Source organism: Microcaecilia unicolor, chromosome 6 (assembly GCF_901765095.1).
Source record: "Microcaecilia unicolor chromosome 6, aMicUni1.1, whole genome shotgun sequence".
NCBI lineage: Eukaryota > Metazoa > Chordata > Amphibia > Gymnophiona > Siphonopidae > Microcaecilia > Microcaecilia unicolor.
Genome location: NC_044036.1, coordinates 206,373,356 through 206,393,279, shown reverse-complemented (window position 1 = coordinate 206,393,279; position 19,924 = coordinate 206,373,356). Strand labels below are relative to the sequence as shown.

The 19,924-nt window shown below is 45.1% G+C and overlaps 1 protein-coding gene across 3 annotated transcripts in view; it reads left to right on the top strand.

The window, feature by feature from the left end:
• Positions 1 to 19,924, top strand: part of KCNT2 (potassium sodium-activated channel subfamily T member 2) — a 1,050,204-nt gene that overhangs the window by 387,124 nt on the left and 643,156 nt on the right. For all 3 annotated transcript variants that reach the window (XM_030206382.1, XM_030206381.1, XM_030206379.1), the window contains exon 6: positions 7,301 to 7,375. In XM_030206382.1, the coding sequence (XP_030062242.1) occupies positions 7,301 to 7,375 (75 nt within the window). The remainder of the gene's footprint in view (positions 1 to 7,300; positions 7,376 to 19,924) is intronic.

Genomic DNA, 19,924 nt, shown 5'->3' with positions numbered 1-19,924 from the left:
ATATAAGTACTAAAGGCATATTTTAAGTGGTAAAACATATTTTATAGAATATCAAAAACATTACCATGTTGATATAAATACTGGAGGACAATGATGTGACTGTAGGGGTATTTCCTGTGATCTAGCCTGAGCTGGTCTTGGCTTATACAAGCCTATGACAGCTTGTTACAATAAGATGGCTGCTGCAACCCTCTGACCTGAACATCTCTGTGTCAGCAAGGATCCAGCTTCAGCTTGTGGAAAATCACTGACAGGCTTGCCGAAGCCCAAGGACTTCTGTGTTCCAACCATCCCCCTGCTATCTCTGAGAGGCTGGGAAGGGAGTCTATACTCATGGCACCAGAAGTTACCATCTCCAAGGTCACAAAACAAAGATTCTTCTTGCCCATAGGCACTGGACTGTACGTGATCATAATTGGTCTAGGCTATCACCCGAGAGAGAGGTCTGGAAGAATGCGGGAGAGTGGGAGAAGTAATATATCATCTGTGACGTGGCTTCGGTTCTTTGGCGGGGAACAAAACACTGGCAGGGTGCCAGCAACAACATTCCTGTATAATATCACCCTAGACTGAGCTAGGAACCTTGTAATAAGTATTATCAGGGAATATTATTGTCCTAATTATTTATTTTCACCCTACAAAAAATGGGGCCTCATCCGGGACCTGACTGGTGGGAGTCTCTGATTACTAGTGTCAGTGTCCTCATCGGGGATACAGTGTTCCGTGACCGGACTGGGCGGAGACTGTGATCCGGCATGCTTTCAAAGGTCTGCAGACCAAGAGTACTGTACCGGGGAGGTGCTGTCAAACTGAAAAGAATTAGACTCCTGGCTCTATTCATTACAAGGGACCCATTCAGGCACACAAAATTGTTCTAGCACAGGGCTGGGTGATCTCACGTCATCCCTATCCTGCAACTCCGTGGGTGTAGCAGTAGCCTCATCCACCAAGTCACATACCTCCTTCCGCAACATCTCTAGGTCTCCTTATGCTGATTGAGTGTTTTTATACACATCTCTTTATCCTGCAAAGCCTGAGATAACTGCAGTGAAAGGTGTATTATTTTTCTGCCCAGGACTCTGCTAGTTCTCGCCTCGGCTTTATGCAAGCCTGCTGAGCAAAGATATGACTACCTTTCTCATGTTGTAACTCCCTACGCAAAGCAGAAATCATATCCTGATGCATTTCTCTCTCCTCCTGTTGCCGGAGTGAGTGTGATTTACTTCTTTCATTCGCAAACTTAAAGTTCGCATCACCTCCTCTAATTGATATGATTTAGCAGAGAGGGATCATTTTTCAGCCTCAAATCAGTCTGTAAAGATGGGGCAGTCTGTTCCCAATGCAATCTGTCCTTTCTCTAAAGCAGCACATTTGTCTTGAAGGCCCACACATTCGGCGCATATACCATGATCATGGGAACTATCAGTCACCTCCCCCCCTCCACCAGTTGCCTGTGAAGTTTTGCTCTCAAGAGCCAATTGTAAATCAAGTCTCTCTTTCTTTAGGGGCGTCAACTTCAGTACGCACTGGTGAATTTCGTTTTGCAATGTAGAGCGATTACACCTGCACTTTCCATTTTGGCCAGCCAGGGTGCATGAGAACTCCACTAATGGGAACGTCAATCTATGCTTTACCTTCAAGATTTGGTTTAAGACTGCCTCATATGCTTTGAAACTTTGTGCATCTTCTTTTGCGAAATAAGGACAACATAGACTTCAGAGAGCCCTCCGTAAGGGTTTTAGACTGGCCCCTGCTACCATTGCATCAAACACTGCTACTTCTAGAGGCGAGAGCCTATGGCTAGGTGCCGCCATACTGACACTGAACGGACAGGAAAGTGAAAGAAAGAAAAAAACAGCTAACAATTAACACAGCTAGTACAAACAAAAAAAAAACCTGGTTCACTGCCAGGTCATAAATCTGGCAAAAGCACAGATGTACGACTACCAGACACCCCACGCTTCAACAGCCTTCAGTGAACACACACAGTAAGAGAATGTAAACAACAAAGCTCAGACTTGTGCCACTTAGGATTTCTTTGTGTAACAGAGAACAACCTTCGGGTCTAAACTTTTATCAACTGAATGACATCCCGGGATGCAAGCCCTCATTTGTAGGGTTTGAGAGTCTTTAGACTGTAAAACGACATAATGTCCAAACCATAGTGAATAGGGTGGACCGTGATAAAGATGAGGTGTAAATGGTCAACGTCTCACATCAAGAAGACATCAAACAGGAACAAATGGTCCACATAATGGTGAGGATGAGAAAGTCTTCAAACATAAGCATTGTCACAGTTCAAAAAGAAAGTCAATGAAATGTCCCAAAAACAAACAAACACATCCAAAACTTCACTTTCAGGAACACTGGATCGGTTGAAATAAAATAAAACCAAACAAATTCCCCCCCAACAAGAAGAATGATTCTTTGGCAAAGAAAAACTCCAACAGTCATGACTAAACAATGAAATCATGAGGAACAAGGGAAGGAATGTTGAAAACCACCAATGGATTAGGAAGCAGGGCGTTAGGAACATCTTGAAGAAAGACATCAGGAACAGGACACAGGATCAATCCGCTTGGCAACTGCACCGAATCTTCAAGATTCTGTTTTTTCTCTGTAGCTGAAAAACAAAAGACGAAGCTATTCTGCTTCATGGTTAGTTTGTGTCATTTCAACAATGCATGAATCTGGAACCGAATGACTGGGATGACATGGTCTCAGCTGATTGATGTGGACCCATTTAAGGTTATCTTCACCTTGAGAATTTTTCCTGAGGCGAATTTGGTAAGCCACAGGTGAAGCTTTTTCTACTTTAGGGAAAGGACCATGCCAACTGGGCAGAAACTTCTTTTCTTTTACCTTGTTTCTGGCAAAATTGAAATAGAATACCTTTGTCGCCAATTTGGTATTCTTTGGAGATAGCCCCTTGATCATAGTAGGCTTTCTTACCTCTAGCACTACTTTCCAAGTTCTTTTGGGCAAAGGCACTTTGGAATGCTGCCGCAAATGGGTGACATACTCATGAGAGGAAGTAGCACTGGACAAGTTCACATCATTAGTCCTGTAAAGCAAATGAATTGGTAACATCATTTCCCTACCTGTCATCATCTCAAGGGTGACACTCCTGTGGACCGATGGGGTGTGGCACATATGGCCATGAGGACCAAAGGTAACTTCATGTCCCAAGCCTTACCTGATGTGGATACATACTTCTTCAGAATGGTGATGATGGTACGATTAGCTCTTTCCACTTGTCCTAAGGACTGAGGTCGGTAGGCAATGTGTAGTTTACTCTTCACGCCTAGCATCTTCCACATGTGTTGGATCAGTTCGGCGGTAAACTGGGATCCTTGGTCTGAGTCCACTCGCATGGGCAAACCCCACCGGCTGAACACATGATTCAGAAGTAAGGTAGCCGTAGTCTCGGCGGTGCAATTGGGTGCAGGTAGGCACTCCACACCACTTGGTGACATGCAGGTGACAGTCAACATGTACATGTTGCCTCGGGTGGATCGAACCACAGGTCCAACCCAATTAATCTGGATATCTGACCAGGGCATAGCAAATACCCTTCCTCCTGAGGGGTGCTCAATGCGATGGAGAAGATGGCTGGAAACGACAACAGGTCAGACAACCTCGAGTATACAGCTTCACATCCTGACGCATATGGGGCCAATAAGCCACTTGCTTCAAGGTCTCATAGGTGACGCCTTCCCCTCTATGTCCTGCACATGGTTCATCATGAGCATTGTTGCAACATGATGCACGATATGTCAGAGGCACAACCCATTGCTCAATGCCATGCTTACTCGTCTGAATAAGCAGGTCCTGTCAGATTCTTGAACTTCTCCCTGGATGTATAGAGTATCCTCAGTTCTTCAGATTGACACTCCTCTTCTGTCAATGGATGTTCTTGCAGATTCTGGATGTACTCCATAAACCGACCAACCACTGGATCCGATTTCTGAGCCGTTACAAGATCAAATGATGGGACTTCACTGCACCACTGGAATACAGGAGTCTCATTCGACTGTTTGTTGCCGTCGAGTGACAGCATGAACTGCCAATGTCTCAGACTCTGAGAACTGCCATAATTCTCCTGTGAGTGCACCTTCCTTGGCGAGTTGGTCTGCTAAGTCATTCCCAATCTTGTCAGGACTATCAACTTTGGCATGACCCTTAACCTTCTTCCAATAGATGGTCATGTCATGGTCCCATACCAGGCGATCTAAGGCCAGAATCAAAACTTCCATGATGTACCGGTTTTCCCTTTCGAGTTTAGCATGTTGTTCTGCTTCCAGTTGGGTAGATGTGAGACAAAGTTCTATCTCACATAATCTGAGTCGGTGGATATGCCAATTCCCTAATTCCTCTCTGAATGGCAGACTGTATCGCCACCAAGCTGCAGCAATCTCTGCGTACTGATTTGTCTGTGAACCCAAGCTGTGCTTCACAGTCCTCTTCAGGAACGGTTGGATTCCATACCACTCCCACACCTGCAACCAACTCCATGGTCTGTGTCAACGGCGGTAGGCCAAACCATCCACATAGACTTTTGGGCATGGTAGTACAAATCTTCTCATCATACAGGTGGTGTCGATGAGGTTCTACCTCTAGTGGTGGGATATCTGTTTCAGGATTACCTGCAAAGGAATCATGTCCTGCACAGTCATGCAGGTCAGCCATACCTTGGGCTACTACATTGCAAATGTTTTTGAGCATACCTTACCTCTAGAGGCCATCCTTGAAGAGCCAGTGTCCAGGAGACTATCCTGCTGTTGGACACCCGACCAGATTTGATTCGGTCACTACCCAGGAAACTACGATTTGATGACAAGTTCCACGATTAGCTTCTCCCCTTGGATGTAACTCCGGAAATGTTGCAGAGCCCACACTGTGGTCAATAAGAATTTCTCACAGTCTGAATACTTCTTTTCCACTTCGGATAGGCCTTACTGGCATAGGCCACAACCTGCTTATCAGAATCATATTTCTGATACAAGACAGCACTCATAGAGTGATTGGAGTATCCCCAGGTCAACGTAGAACTCACGACCCCCTCAGGGTACGCGAGGCATGGAAAGCGGCTGAGCTGCTCCTTCAGCTCCTGCATAGCAGATTCCTGCTCTGGACCCTAAGTCCATGGTACATCCTTCTTCAATAACTTGACCTACCTATAATAAATAATAATAATATCATCTGTGCGTGGCTTCAGTTCTTTGGCGGGGAACAAAACCACTGGCAGGGTGCCAGCAACAAGGTTCCTGTATAATATCCCCTAGACTGAGCTAGGAACCTTGTAATAAGTATTATTCAGGGAATAATTATTGTCCTAATTATTTATTTTCACCCTACATGACCAACAAATACATATATAAAATAAATACATATATAAAAATAACAAACATTAAATCAAAAAGATAATTGCCATGTTGATGTAAGTACTAAAAGGCATATTTTAAGGGATAAAAACATACTTTTTACTAGATGCATAGAAAAGAAACACTTGCATGAAAAATAAGTTATAGGATGACAACACAAGGATAATTACAATAGTCATATTAGTGACTAAAATGCAAATTGTGACTAAATGCACATTGGAAATTATAAAATACAAATTGTAAACTATGACATCTATAAAACCAATGCCATTATCTTCATAAACATCATCAAATGTAGTTATATATAAAAGTATGGCTTGACATGTACATAGAGGGTGTTAAAAAATGTAAAAAGAACTAACCTTGATGCTGATGACAGCAGTAAAAATAAGACCATCAGGTGACGTGATAATTAATTTTCAAATCGCAAAATAAGAGGGGTGCAGATCAGGATATTAAAAATGGTCTACAAAAAACAGAAGGAGGTGAGTAGTCACGTGTTGCGTTGCAATCAAATGAAAGCCTTAAAATGCTCACTGAGTAACGCTAGCAAATACCCAAACTGATGCACCTAAATATACCTAAGTGTGTATGTAAGTGAAAGGAAATACGATATATCTATTGCTAGCCAAGTAAAGTCGATACGTATTTGGATCCCAATCTGGTTTAAAAAAACATTTACTAGGTCGTAAAGTAACACTGATTAATATTTAAATCTCAATAACACCTCAGAGTTTGAGCTAAAGTGAAAGCAATGTGTCCGATATTATAAAGTGGGAGAGGTTACGTCAGCGAACTAGTCACACAAAAGTACTCAAGACAAAGATCCATACCTTACAAAAGACCGTTTGGCGAATAATACGTCTGTCACCGCACACTAAACTATTGTAGAACTATCACGGGGGTGTGGGGGAAGAGCAGAGCCAAAAAAATCACATATAACTTTAAGTGAATTTTTATTTATTTATTTATCTGGATTTGATAGACATCTGTTTATGTAATCATCATAGTATTATTATTGGTTATTTGAGTAATTATCATGGCAATTATCTTGGACATTCCAAACATCAGACAGACCAAAGAGAAGGGTAAGGGTAAAATATACACATTAGAAGGTACTTTTATAAAGGATGTTTTGTGTGTAAATGCTATTTTTATATGTAAAAGGGCTTTTATAAAATTACCTTAGAGATTACATACATAAAAATATGTGTAGTTTGAAGAACACATGTTTTGGGATGGAATGAAGCTATTGGGCAGAATTATGATTTACATATATAGAGGTACCTCGTACAAGATAAACTTATTATTTACCTGTCACCACTTGAATGGATTGCATTTAGCTGCACAACATGTTAATTTTCCACCACCTGTACCTCAACCCAAATCATACCCCTTTCCATCAGTATACACATTTGACCATTTAGTGATTAAAATAGCTCGTTATATGTTTGAAGAACAAGAAGAATTAACTTTTTTATTAAAGATTTTACCATAATTGACAACATAATATGGAAAAAAACAAAGAAATATAATTTTAATTTTTGCTCATTCTTCTGACCAGCAATTGACTGCAGAAAGCACAGGGGTAGGCAACCAGTGTTATTTTTTATTTTTAAATGCTGCCACAGCATTATAAAAATATGTATATGCAGCATTGCTCTTTGCTCTCAAGATAAGTAATAGTACTGAATATATGTGGAAAGTGTTCACTGTTGGTAGTGATAAGGGCATATTTGCCATGAATTTTTAAAACAAAAGCACTTATGCAGTTGGCGATGCTGGTGACCACATTAGTGCTTTTGAATATTGAGTCTTTTTAACAGATATTCTGTTCTATATAAACACCTCAGAAATGCTTAAAAACATTTTTTGCATAAATAAAATATGATTGACTAACTTTTCTTTTTATAAAGGGAAACATCTGGGAACAAATTTTAAGAATACCCTTCATTTTGGAAATGATCAACACTGTCCCATTCATTATAACAGTAAGTCTATTTCTGGTGATAGCTATCATGCATACACTATAGACGTTTGCATCCCAGTGCTGAAGCTTAAGACTGAAATAATTTTTGCATTTCTGTGTATGGGTCTTCTAGTAAATTTAGGTATTTGTGTGTGTGTGTGTGTGTGTGTATATATATACTGACATAAGTGTGTTGAGGTTTTGCATAGTGCCAAAAATCAAGTTGGTGCAAACTTTGGATGATTTAAAAACTGATAGAATTATATCTGTTATGTTTTAAGGACTTTTTTGCACATTAAGGAGGCTAGGGCTATTCAGCTTGGAGAAGAGACGGCTGAGGGGAGACATGATAGAGGCATATAAAATAATGAGTGGAGTGGAACAGGTGGATGTGAAGCGTCTGTTCATGCTTTTCAAATATACTAGGACTAGGGGGCATGCGATGAAACTACAGTGTAGTAAATTTAAAACAAATCGGAGAAAAGTTTTCTTCACCCAACATATAATTAAACTCTGGAATTTGTTGCCGGAGAAAGTGGTGAAGGTGGTTAGCTTATCAGAGTTTAAAAAGGGGTTGGACGGTTTCCTAAAGGACAAGTCCATAAACCGCTACAAAATGGACTTGGGAAAAATCCACAATTCCAGGAATAACATGTATAGAATGTTTGTACATTTGGGAAGCTTGCCAGGTGCCCTTGGCCTGGATTGGCAGCTGTCATGGACAGGATTCTGGGCTCGATGGACCCTTGGTCTTTTCCCAGTATGGCATTACTTATGTACTTATGTAACATGGTAAGACTTGTGTGCAAATACTTCTGTGGTTTACTCTCAAAATTACAGAGTCACAATTTTGTGCCAGTTGTGCCTACAAACTATGGGCCCCTTTTACCAAGCTACTGCAAAAGGGGCCTGTGCTGGCATTAGCGCATGTTTTTGAGGAAATGGCCATTTCAGAGGGGAGCACTTACCGTCACCCATTGAGGTGATGATAAGGGCTCCTGCGCTCAGCTGGCACTAACCGGGCAGCATGTAACACTGCCCGATTACTGCTAGGTACATACCGGCACTACAAAAATAAATATATTTTATAGCGCTGGATATGACGGCATGCTAGGGGTGGGAACTACTGCCTGGCTACTTCCTTTTTAGTGAGTGGTAAGCCCACGTTGGGCTTAATACCGCTTTTTAAAACGGCCCCTATATGTACTTTTATGCAAGGGACAATTTACTTGACATATTGCACAAAAGACAGTCTCATCTTTTATGAAAAGCTGTAAATTGTATAAAGGACTGGCTGTGAAACAGAACGCAGAGTGGTGGTGAACAGAGTCCACTCCTGCTGAAGGGAAAGTGACCAAAATTATAGCTCAGGACTTAATGCTTGAGATGTGTCTTTTTTCAATATAAATATTAGCAATATTGAAGAGGAACTTGAGTCTGAGACCCCGAGCAGGGATTGGGTGGGGCTAGAGAGAATAATACAGTCAGACAAAAGGTAGAATGCAAAAGTAAGTATTTATTTACAAGAACAGAAGTTCCCATGCCTGTTTCTTCACAGAGCCCGGGCATAGAATGGGAAAACCCTGGCAGGTCCGGCAAAGAACAGTCAGCCACCTCTGGCGGTAGTGTCAGACACAGAACATAGTTGTGGGATTGTCACGCCCCAAACACAGCTTTTCAGTTCTATTTTACTTATGAGGTCTGGCTCTGGCCAGTCTTTTAGCAAACTTGCAAAGTTCAAGCAGTTTGCAACAAGGGCTTACCTTAGCCCAATCACAGCATTGGATTCGTTCTCTGAGAGCTAGAAGCTCTTTGTATTGAGCATACACATATAACTTAGCTGAGGAGGTGTAACTCCAGCCTTGCTTGCGTGGGGACCCGTTCGTCCAGGTGTTTCATCTTCCGGATGTTTCTTCTTCCTAAACCTTTCTTAAGCAACTAAAATGGGAGGCAAAACCCTTACTTCCTATTCACAAAAAATGCCTTTTACCTGGTGACTTTACTCTTAATATTATCAACACTGTGGTCAGGGGTTAGATAAAACAAAATATAAACAATTTCCTCTCTCTTACAAAACCTATGCTAATATACTGGTACCCTGTTCTAAGGAGCGGTCCTGCAGCTCATTCACTCACCTCCTTCTGCAGTGACTCCCTCAGTCTCTCAATTCACTGAACATTCTATCCTTTAAACCTATATCCCTTGTGACCCTTTACATTCCTATATATGTCTGTATGACACTGATCCTCTTTTTATCCTTCTCAGTGTCAAAATTTTCCCATCAAAGTGGTTAAAATCACTTAAAATCACTTTTCCATTACCAATGCTCAGGAGGCTATTCCCTTTTTGGTTACAAAAGCTACATCAGTTTTCCCCAGTACAACATCACCCACTCCAACCCTCCTTTCAATTATTCCCTGTTATTTTAAACCCCTTTCCCACTGTTTGGGGAGGCTAAAGGGGGCAGGGTTAGGGGTGGGGCCAGGGGCGGGACTTACATTCATAATTGTCTGACAACACAGAAAAAAAATAAGTAAAAATAAGTCACAATTAATACCTTTTATTAAATTTAGATATTAAATATGTATCATATGTCAAAGAATAAAGTGGTTGCTCAAAGCATGTACTAACCACAATTGCTCAATTGCAAAACACTATGCACAAATTTGTGCAAAAACACACTCAGAATCTTACTGTACCATAAATTATTACACTGGGCAGACCTAATACACCAATATACCACCCATACGGAAAATGCAGACTGTCAACAATATGAAACAAGGGATCATAATATCACAATTCTTATGTAGAGCCACAAAACACCCTTTTAGGGTGGAAAGTGTTCACAATGAGCTCCTTTTATGAACGGCTATATGTAGATCCTTCAAGAGATAGTGTTTCATGATTTAGGCTCTAAAACCCTTTCTGATGATTTGGTGCCACCTCAGTAAGCCCAATACACAATCTCTCCACTGCAAAACACTATACACAAACTTGTGCAAAAAAACACTCATAACCTTACCAAACCATAACAGCACTAATTCCAAGGACAGGACGAGCACAACCTTATGCGTGGAAAGGCAGAACTGTAATTATACCAGGCTCTAAAACACCAATACACTACCTCATAAAAAAAACAAGACAAAAAGGGCTGCAAATGCTACACGCTAGCAGGATACTGCACCTTGATCACGCATGAAAAACACATGACACAACAGATATGAAGGCAAAATACTGAACGGGAAAGTTACCTCAAGAAGTCAGACTCAGCAATCAGCAATATTAGAAAAATTGAAACTTACATGCAAAATATCACAGATGCACATTTCCAAAAGCTGACATATTCCAATTAATTAATTCTGAATAAAATACTTTTTTCTACCTTTGGTCCCAGTGTCTTCTGTTTTATGCAGTGTCTTCTTTCCATTTGATATTTTTTCTCTCACCATGTCCACCATCCTCCTGTGTCCTTATGCGTCCTGTCTACCATCTGTAGCCCTGTCCCTATCCTTCAGTATCCCGATCCAGCTCTTAAATTCAACAGTTTTTCCTCCATCCATATCCAGCATTTCTCCTCTACCCTCCATCCATGTGCATATACTTCCCTCCCCTCCATCCATGTTCAGCACCTTCCCTCTTTTTCTCCTACCATTCCATCCAGTGTCATTCCTCTTTCTTTCTCCATCCTTCCACCCATTATCCTCTCCCAATCCTTCCGTCCATTGTCTTCCTCTATCTCCCCTTCCTTCTAGACAGTTCTCTCTCTTGACCCTTTTCCATTCAGCATGTCCTCTCTCACCCCATTCTTCCAGTGTCTTTCCTCTTTCCCTCCCTACCAGCGTCTTCCCTCATTTTGCCCCCTCCTTCCAGCATTTTCCCTCTTTCTCCCTCCTTTCATCCAGCCAGCATTTCTCAGTCTGACAGCTAGGGTCTCCCCCAGTTTCTCCCCAGCAGCTTCTCTCTCTCTCCTGCCCATGTCCCCTCTTTCTCTCCCCCATCTCTCTCTGGCTCTCCCCTGCTCTTTTCCATGGCCCCTCTTTCTCTCCCCATTTCTTTCTGGCTCTCCCCTGCTTTTTTCCATGTCCCTGGCTCTCCCCTGCTCTTTTCCATGGCTCCTCTTTCTGTCCCCATCTCTTTCTGGCTCTCCCCTGCTTTTTTCCATGTCCCCTCTTTCTTTCCCTATCGCTCTCTGGCTGTCCACTGCTCTTGTTCATGTCCCCTGGCTCTCCCCTGCTCTCCTTCTCTTTCCTCCTACCGTTTCCACACGTTCTCTTCTCTCCCTCCGGCCCGGCCCTCTTTACAGCAGCGCTGACAGAAGAAGAAAAAGAAGCGCGGGGCCGCAGCAGCGTTCAGACATGCACTATCGGCTCTGCCAGTCATCTGCCCCTGGAACGGGAAATTGACGTCACGGGGCAGAGACCGGCAGAGCAGACAGCGCATGTCTGAACGCTGCTGCGGCCCCCTGCTTCTTTTTCTTCTTATGTTATGCTGGCTCCGGCAGCGGATGAGCGTAGGTGTTGTTCCTGGCTGCCGCTGCGCTGCTCAATAGAAGCGGTGGCAGCAGAAGATTTCGTCGTCGGGAGTCTCGGGGTACGTTTGGAGAGGGAGGCAGGCGGGACCGCCGCGAAGGTCACAGCTGGGCTGGGGAGGCTTAGCCTCCCCAAGCCTCTTATACGGGGCGCTTATGCCTATATTAAAAAAGAAGGGTGTGGACACATCTAATTATTTATTTATTTATTGCATTTGTACCCCACATTTTCCCACTTATTTGCAGGCTCAATGTGGCTTACATAGTACCATCAAAGGCGTTTGCCTAGTCGGTTGATAAAACATACAAGGAAGTATAGTGATCAAATGAGTTAAAGTGGAGGGTTGGAAGGGACGAAGATTGCGTGTTGTCAAATATGATTATAGTCATGCTGTGTTTCTGGGAGAAGAGGTTTACATGGGTTTGTTGTGGTAGGCCGTTTTGAAGAGGTTGGTTTTTAGTGATTTCCTGAAGTTCAGGTGTTCGTGTGTTGTTTTCACAGCTTTTGGGAGGCCATTCCATAGTTTTGCACTTATATAGGAGAAACCAGATTCGTAAGTTGTTTTGTATTTCAGTCCTTTGCTATTTGGGTAGTGTAGGTTTGGGTAGGATCTTGACGATTTGACTTTGTATGACAATCTCAGACCAATTTCTAATATACCAACATTAGCCAAATTTTTTCAAATGCCAGGGGTTTTTTTTGTAATGCAAACTGTTGTTGGATAAAGTACAGGCTGGGTTCAGAGTGAGTAGTGGAACTGAGGCGATGATGTTAGCCCTGATGAATGGGTTTATTTTTATTTGGATAAGTAAGTTCCAGTGCTTTAGTTGTGAATTTTTCTAAGACAACTTGTTTAAGTGAAGTGAACCAGAAAAAACTGAGCATTGTGCTCATGTTTGATCAAATAGTAATTCCCAGAATGATAATTAAAGGCGGATGATCAGAAGCAAACGCCGGCGCTAGAGGCTAGCACCATACTAGCGCTAGCGTTTGCTACCGCCTCATGATCAGAGCCCTCGAGCACGTGAAACAACGCGTTTGAGGGCTCTGAATGCAATTAGTATGCAAATGCATGCTAAACAGGGCAAAACGTATTCATCCCCAATAATCAGTGGCCAGTGCACCAAAGATTGGGTCGCTGGCTGCGGCAAACCCTATGCCAGCTCCGAGCTGGCGTTAGGGTTTGCAGATCATTGGGGAGGAATGGTTCCCCCGACGATCCCCCCCTCAGGTTCAGTGAGGGCTGGAGATCCAGTGGGTCTCCAGCCCCCCCTAACTCCCCTCAACAAAAAGTCCCTGTTGGCCTAGCGGGTGACCAACCAACCCCCCCCAGCGACAGGGGGGCTGGAGGTCCGCTGGACCACCGGTCCCTCCCCCAATGATCCCTCCCCCCCCGATGATCCCCCCAGGTTCAGGGAGAGCTGGAGATCCGGTGGGTCTCTAGCCCCCTAGTCCCCCAGCAAAGGGTCCCTGGTGGTCCAGGCCCCCCTACCCCCCTACCTTGTGGGTTGGAGGAGGGAGGGTAGCCTGCCTCCCTCCTCTTCCTGTGACGCCACAAAATGGCAGTGCCCAGCCCTGCCCAGTGTATCGTGGGATGCGCTGGGCGGGGCTATACACCATATAAGAGAGTTTCTGAATACTGAATGCATAATTACTACTACTACTTGACATTTCTAAAGTGCTACTAGGGTTACGCAGCGCTGTACAATTTAACATAGAAGGACAGTCCCTGCTCAAAGGAGCTTACAATCTAAAGGACAAATGTACAGTCAGTCAAATAGGGGCAATAATTATGGCTGAATTCATAATTTAGGCCCTGGGAAGGCAAGAGAAGAGTTGATGACTTCCAGCCTCAGTGTCATTGAGAGAGATATCGGTGGATCACTCTGGTGGTAGTCTTGGTCCCAGTGAGATGGGCTCAGCTCAGTGTGTGCTGGAGCCGGCTCGCACCGGCTCGCAAGAGCCGGTTGTTAAATTTACTGGCATCTTGCGAGCTGGTTGTTGGCCCGTGCGAGCCGGCTCGCCTCTGCTCCCCCGCTGTTCCATCTTCCGTCTGCCCTCTGCAGATCTGCCGATAGTAGCCCTGGTTTTCTTCTTGCGCTGCTGCCCTGCCTTTAAAATTTTTATTTTCCCTCGAGGCACGCCAGCGTTGAAGCGAAGGCAGCAGGCTCAGCTCGGTTCCAGCCTTCGTTCCGTTCCTTCGCATCATGGCTCCACCCTCGCGCAAACAGGAAATACGTCAGGCGAGGGCGGAGCCATGATGCGAAGGAACGGAACGAAGGCTGGAACCGAGCTGAGCCTGCTGCCTTTGCTTGAACGCTGGCGCGCCTCGAGGGAAAATAAAAATTTTAAAGGCAGGGCGGCGGGGCAAAAGGAAACCAGGGCTACTATCGGGGAGCAGAGCTGCAGAGCAGGGCAGACGGAAGATGGACGACCAGGGGAGTGGGTAGGCTGGAAGAAGGCAGATGGAGGAGAGGAGGGCAGGGGGGAGACAAGGGTTGCTGGACATGGGTGGGTGGATGAAGGGCAGGGGAGAGGAGGGTTGCTGAACATGGGTGGGTGGATGGAGGGCAGGGGAAGGGAGGGTTGCTGGACATGGGTGGATGCAGGGCAGGGGGAGAGGAGGGTTGCTGGACATGGGTGGATGGAGGGCAGGGGGACAGGAGGGTCGCTGGACACGGGTGGAAGGAGGTCAGGGGGGAGAGGAGGGTTGCTGGACATGGGTGCATGGAGGGGAGAGGAGGGTTGCTGGACATAGGTGCATGGAGGGCAGGGGAGAGGGGGGTTGCTGCTGGACATGGGTGCATGGAGGGCAGGGGAGAGGAGGGTTGCTGCTGGACATGGGTGGATGGAGGGCAGGGGTGAGAGGAGGGTTGCTGGACATGGATAGAGGATAGGGAAGGGAGAGAGAAGAAATGCTGGACATGGATGGAGGGGAGGGAAGAGTGAGGAAGGAGATGAGAAGAGGGAAAAGGAAGAGAGGAGAAAAACTGCACATGGATGAAGAAAATAGGCAGAAGCTGAGGACCAGAAATGAAGAAGAAAGGAGGAAAGTAAAGAAATAATGGAAAGGAAGCCCTGGAAACGGAGTTAAGAGGACAGATAGCAGCAGAATCGAATACTGGGCCAGCATGAGCAGAAAAACAAAGTCACCAGACAACAAAGGTAGAAAAAAAAAATCATTTTATTTTCATTATAGTGTTTGGAATATGTCCACTTTGAGAATCAGGTGCTCAACATTAAAAGTTTATTACTTATTTATGGCATTTTATCCCACATTAAATACGAATTAGATTGCCCCCCCCCCCCCAGGCTCTCTCCCCGGCTATAGCCAGCTCTGCAATTTGGGGGGGGGGGGGCACAGAGGTGGACGAGGGGCGCAGAGATGGACGGGTGGGGGCGCAGAGGTGGACCGGGGAGAGAGCCTGTTGTTAAACATTTACCAGCACACCACTGTCCTATTACCTAAGATCTTATATCCTCTACAAATGATGCCACTATGGGTATCGAGCAAGGATGAAAAGATATATAGGGGGGTGATTTCCTCATTTATTTGGGGGGCCAGGAGAGCAAGAATTGGGTACAATAAATTGATTCGCGACAGGGAAGAAGGGGGCGTTAACTTGCCTGATCCCCAGGACCTCTTTTTTCTCATACTTGCAACTTAGGCATTATCTTTATACACTAGGGAGTCATGAGAAGAGATTCCCCTCTTTTACAGCCTTAGACACAACATTCATACAATTGCCCTGGGGACAAAATGGCCTCTCCAGGTGGTACTGGATGGGTAAGACATGGAATAGGGCCCCTTTCTTCACACAGTTGAGACACATCTACTTTTTGATAGCGGTGAGCTGTACAATAGCTCTTTTGTTTTCTGTTCTTAGCTAGGTCGCTATTTCCTTGCTCTGTTTTACCTGCATGTATGTAGTACATAAGTAATGCCACACTGGGAAAAGACCAAAGGTCCATCGAGGCCAGCATCCTTTCCACGACAGCGGCCAATCCAGGCCAAGAGCACCTGGCGAGCTTCCCAAACGTACAAACATTCTATACATGTTATTCCTGGAATTGTGGATGTTTCCCAAGTCCATTTAGTAGCAGTTTATGGACTTGTCCTTTAGGAAATCGTCCAACCCCTTTTTAAACTCTGCTAAGCTAACCGCCTTCACCACATTCTCCGGCAACGAATTCCAGAGTTTAATTATGCGTTGGGTGAAGAAAATTTTTCTCCGATTTGTTTTAAATTTACTACACTGTAGTTTCATCGCATGCCCCCTAGTCCTAGTATTTTTGGAATTCGTGAACAGACGCTTCACATCCACCTGTTCCACTCCACTCATTATTTTATATACCTCTATCATGTCTCCCCTCAGCCGTCTCTTCTCCAAGCTGAAAAGCCCTAGCCTCCTTAGTCTTTCTTCATAGGGAAGTCGTCCCATCCCCGCTATCATTTTAGTCGCCCTTCGCTGCACCTTTTCCAATTGTACTATATCTTTCTTGAGATGCGGCGACCAGAATTGAATACAGTACTCAAGGTGCGGTCACACCATGGAGCGATACAGCGGTATTATAACATCCTCACACCTGTTTTCCATACCTTTCCTAATGATTCTCAACATTCTATTCGCTTTCCTAGCCGCAGCAGCACACTGAGCAGAAGATTTCAGTGTATTATCGACGACGACACCCAGATCCCTTTCTTGGTCCGTAACTCCTAACGTGGAACCTTGCATGACGTAGCTATAATTCGGGTTCTTTTTTCCCACATGCATCACCTTGCACTTGCTCACATTAAACGTCATCTGCCATTTAGCCGACCAGTCTCCCAGTCTCGTAAGGTCCTTCTGTAATTTTTCACAATCCTATCGCGAGTTAATGACTTTGAATAACTTTGTGTCATCAGCAAATTTAATTACCTCGCTAGTTACTCCCATCTCTAAATCATTTATAAACATGTTAAAAAGCAGCGGTCATAGCACAGACCCCTTAGGAACCCCACTAACTACCCTTCTCCATTGTGAATACTGCCCATTTAACCCCACTCTCTGTTTCCTATCCTTCAACCAGTTTTTAATCCACAATGGGACATTTCCTTCTATCCCATGACCCTCCAATTTCCTTTGTAGCCTTTCATGAGGTATCTTGTCAAATGCATTTTGACAAGGCAATTTAAGCGTGTCGTTTTTGTACTATAATGTTGCTTGTTTTGCATAAATTGTATTCTCTCTTGCCAATAAAAACATTTAAAAAAAAAAAAAAAAAAGAAATCTAAAACCCTCCTCCCTGCACCATCGCCTCATCCATGCATTGAGACTCTGGAGCTCTGCCTGTCTCTTTGGGCCCTGTGGGTGGAATGGGTAGCACTTCAGAAAATGCTATCCTAGAGGTTCTGGATTTGAACTTTCTACCTAAGAGCCTAAATTTGGCTTCCAGAACCTTCAGCTGAATGACACTGGGGCACACTCAGCCAATCTGAGTTTTGGGATATCCACAATGCATATGCATTAGATAGATTTGCATGCACTGCCTCCTTGGTATGCAAATCCATCTCATGCATATTTGTTGTGATTAAACTGGAAATCTTACTTTGGCCTCTTATGTTATTAATTACTATCTTCTTATGTTATTAATTACTATCTATGAAGTCAGTTTCCATGCATTTGTAAAATTCTGTATGGCTAAGAAAGAACAGTTTCAAAGAGGGGCATAATCGAATGGCGCCGGCCAAATAGATGGCTGGCCATCTATTTTGGCGGCTCCGCAAAGAGCTGTCCGGAACCATATTATCGAAAAAGATGGCTGGCCATCTTTTGTTTCAATAATACGGTTGGGGCCGGCCAAATGCCATAGATCGCCGGGTTTCAGATGGCCGACTTTGTTTTTCAGCGATAATGGAAACTAGAACCGGCCATCTCAAACCCGGCCAAATCCAAGGCATTTGGCCGTGGGAGGGGCCAGCATTCGTAGTGCACTGGTACTTCTGGATATTTAGATCTTGCTGATCAGTTATGTTATGACTTACTTGTTCTGGAGTGCTGTATTTTGTGATACTGTTTTGAGAAATGTTCAATAAAGACTTCATACAAATTAAAAAAGGCCCTGCAGTGCACTTCCCTTAATGGCCGTCGTTCTCCCCGAACGGGGATGGCTGTCTTTCTCCCCGAATGGGGAAATCAAAACTGTTTTTACTCACAGCTTTTTTTAGTAATAACAGTGGAATTTGAACCAGCCAGCTTCTCATTACAAGACCAGTGATGTAACCACTTGGCCACAGCTCCACTTACTTGGATGTTCCTCCCTTTTGATTATGCCCCTCCAGGTCTGTCTCAGCCACTCACAGACAGCTAAACATGCTGTGATTAGCTGAGAGAGACCTGAAAGGGTATAATCAAAAAGGAGAGACATCCAACTAAGTGGTGCTGTGGCCAAGTGGTTACATTACTGGTCTTGTAATGCAGAGGTGGCAGGTTCAAATATCACTGTTAGTACTAAAAAAGTTGTGAGCAAAAACAGTTTTGATTTCCCTGTTTGGGGAGAAAGACGGCCATCAAGGGAAAATGCACTGCAGGGACTTTTTTTAATTTGTATGAAGTCTTTCTCCGAGGACAAGCAGGCTGCTTGTTCTCACTACTGGGTGACGTCCGTGGCAGCCCCTCCAATCGGACATCTTCCCTAGTAAAGACGTTTGCTAGGCCTCACGTGCGCACGCACACCGTGCATCCGCGACCGTCTTCCCGCCCAAACTCACTTTTGTTTGTCAGTCTTCTTTTTTCCGCGCTCGGGACAGCTGTGTTTACCATTGTTCTGTGCCCTGAGGAGATCATCGTGCTTTTCTTGCGTCTTTCCGTTTCGTAAGTCTTCTTTTTTGTCTACTTAGCGTGTTCTTAAAAAAAAAAAGAGAAAACTTTTCTTTATTTTCGAGTTGTTTTCCCGTACAAGTTTCCTTTCGCTTTCGATAGCGGCCCTGTTGGCCGCCCATAGGGGTTTTTCTCCCTTTTTATTTTTGGTGCCTTTGCCATCATCGCAAATTTTGATTTCGCTGGCGTGATTTTTCCGCCCATGTCATCGAAGCCTCCCAGCGGCTTCAAGAAGTGCACCCAGTGCAACCGGGCTATCTTGCTCACTGATAGGCACGCTTCGTTCCTTCAGTGTCTGGGGGCTGAGCACTGTCCTCAGGCCTGTACTCTCTGTTGTTTGTTAAAAAAGAGAACTCAGGCGGCAAGATTGGCCAGTGGAACGTTCTGTTCGGGGCCTCGCCTGGTGTTTCGACGGTCTCAGTATCGAGGTCATCGGCCGGTGCATCGACGTCGGCGGTACCGAGGTCATCAACCGGTGCTCCAGCGTCTCCGGTACCAAGATCATCATTGGTACTGATGTTGTCGGAGGGTGCCTCTTTGTCCGGAATGCAGGTGAGGGCTGTCCATTCCCCTGCTGGTGGCGGTGAGCCCTCGAGTAGGTCTCCCCCTGCCTCGAGGGCTCCTGCGGTACAGCCCCACCCCCCGGGATCGACCTTCTTCGGACCCGGCCCCGAGGAAGAGGCGCTTGGATTCGACGTCCTCCTCATCGGTACTGGGAGGTTCCGGTGACATGCTTCGTGTAAAGGCAAAGAAGCATCGGCACCGGTCACCTTCCCGGCGTGGTACCGAGAGCTCTGGGTCGCCGAGGGCACCCACTAGGCATCGACGCCGGGAGGACCGCTCACCCTCTATTCAGGAGGTGTCGATGCGCTCTACCCTGGACAGCTCGGTACCGCCTCCACGCCCCGAGCAGATTCTCAGTTCGTCGCCTGTACCGGACTCCCAGCCTTCCTCGACAGCCGCTCTAAGCGAGAGCCTCAGGGCCATCCTTCCAGGGATCCTGGAGGAGCTGTTGTGCCCTTCTCCTCCAGTACCGGGGGTGCTTGCGCTGCCGGTGCCGTCGAGTGAGGCGACGGCTGGCCCCTTGCCCGTTGTGAGGTCTCCGGTGCCGGTACCGCTCTATGGCGGAAGTTTGCTGTCTGGTGTGACAGCAAGGACCTAGATCCTCGCTCTTGTCCTACA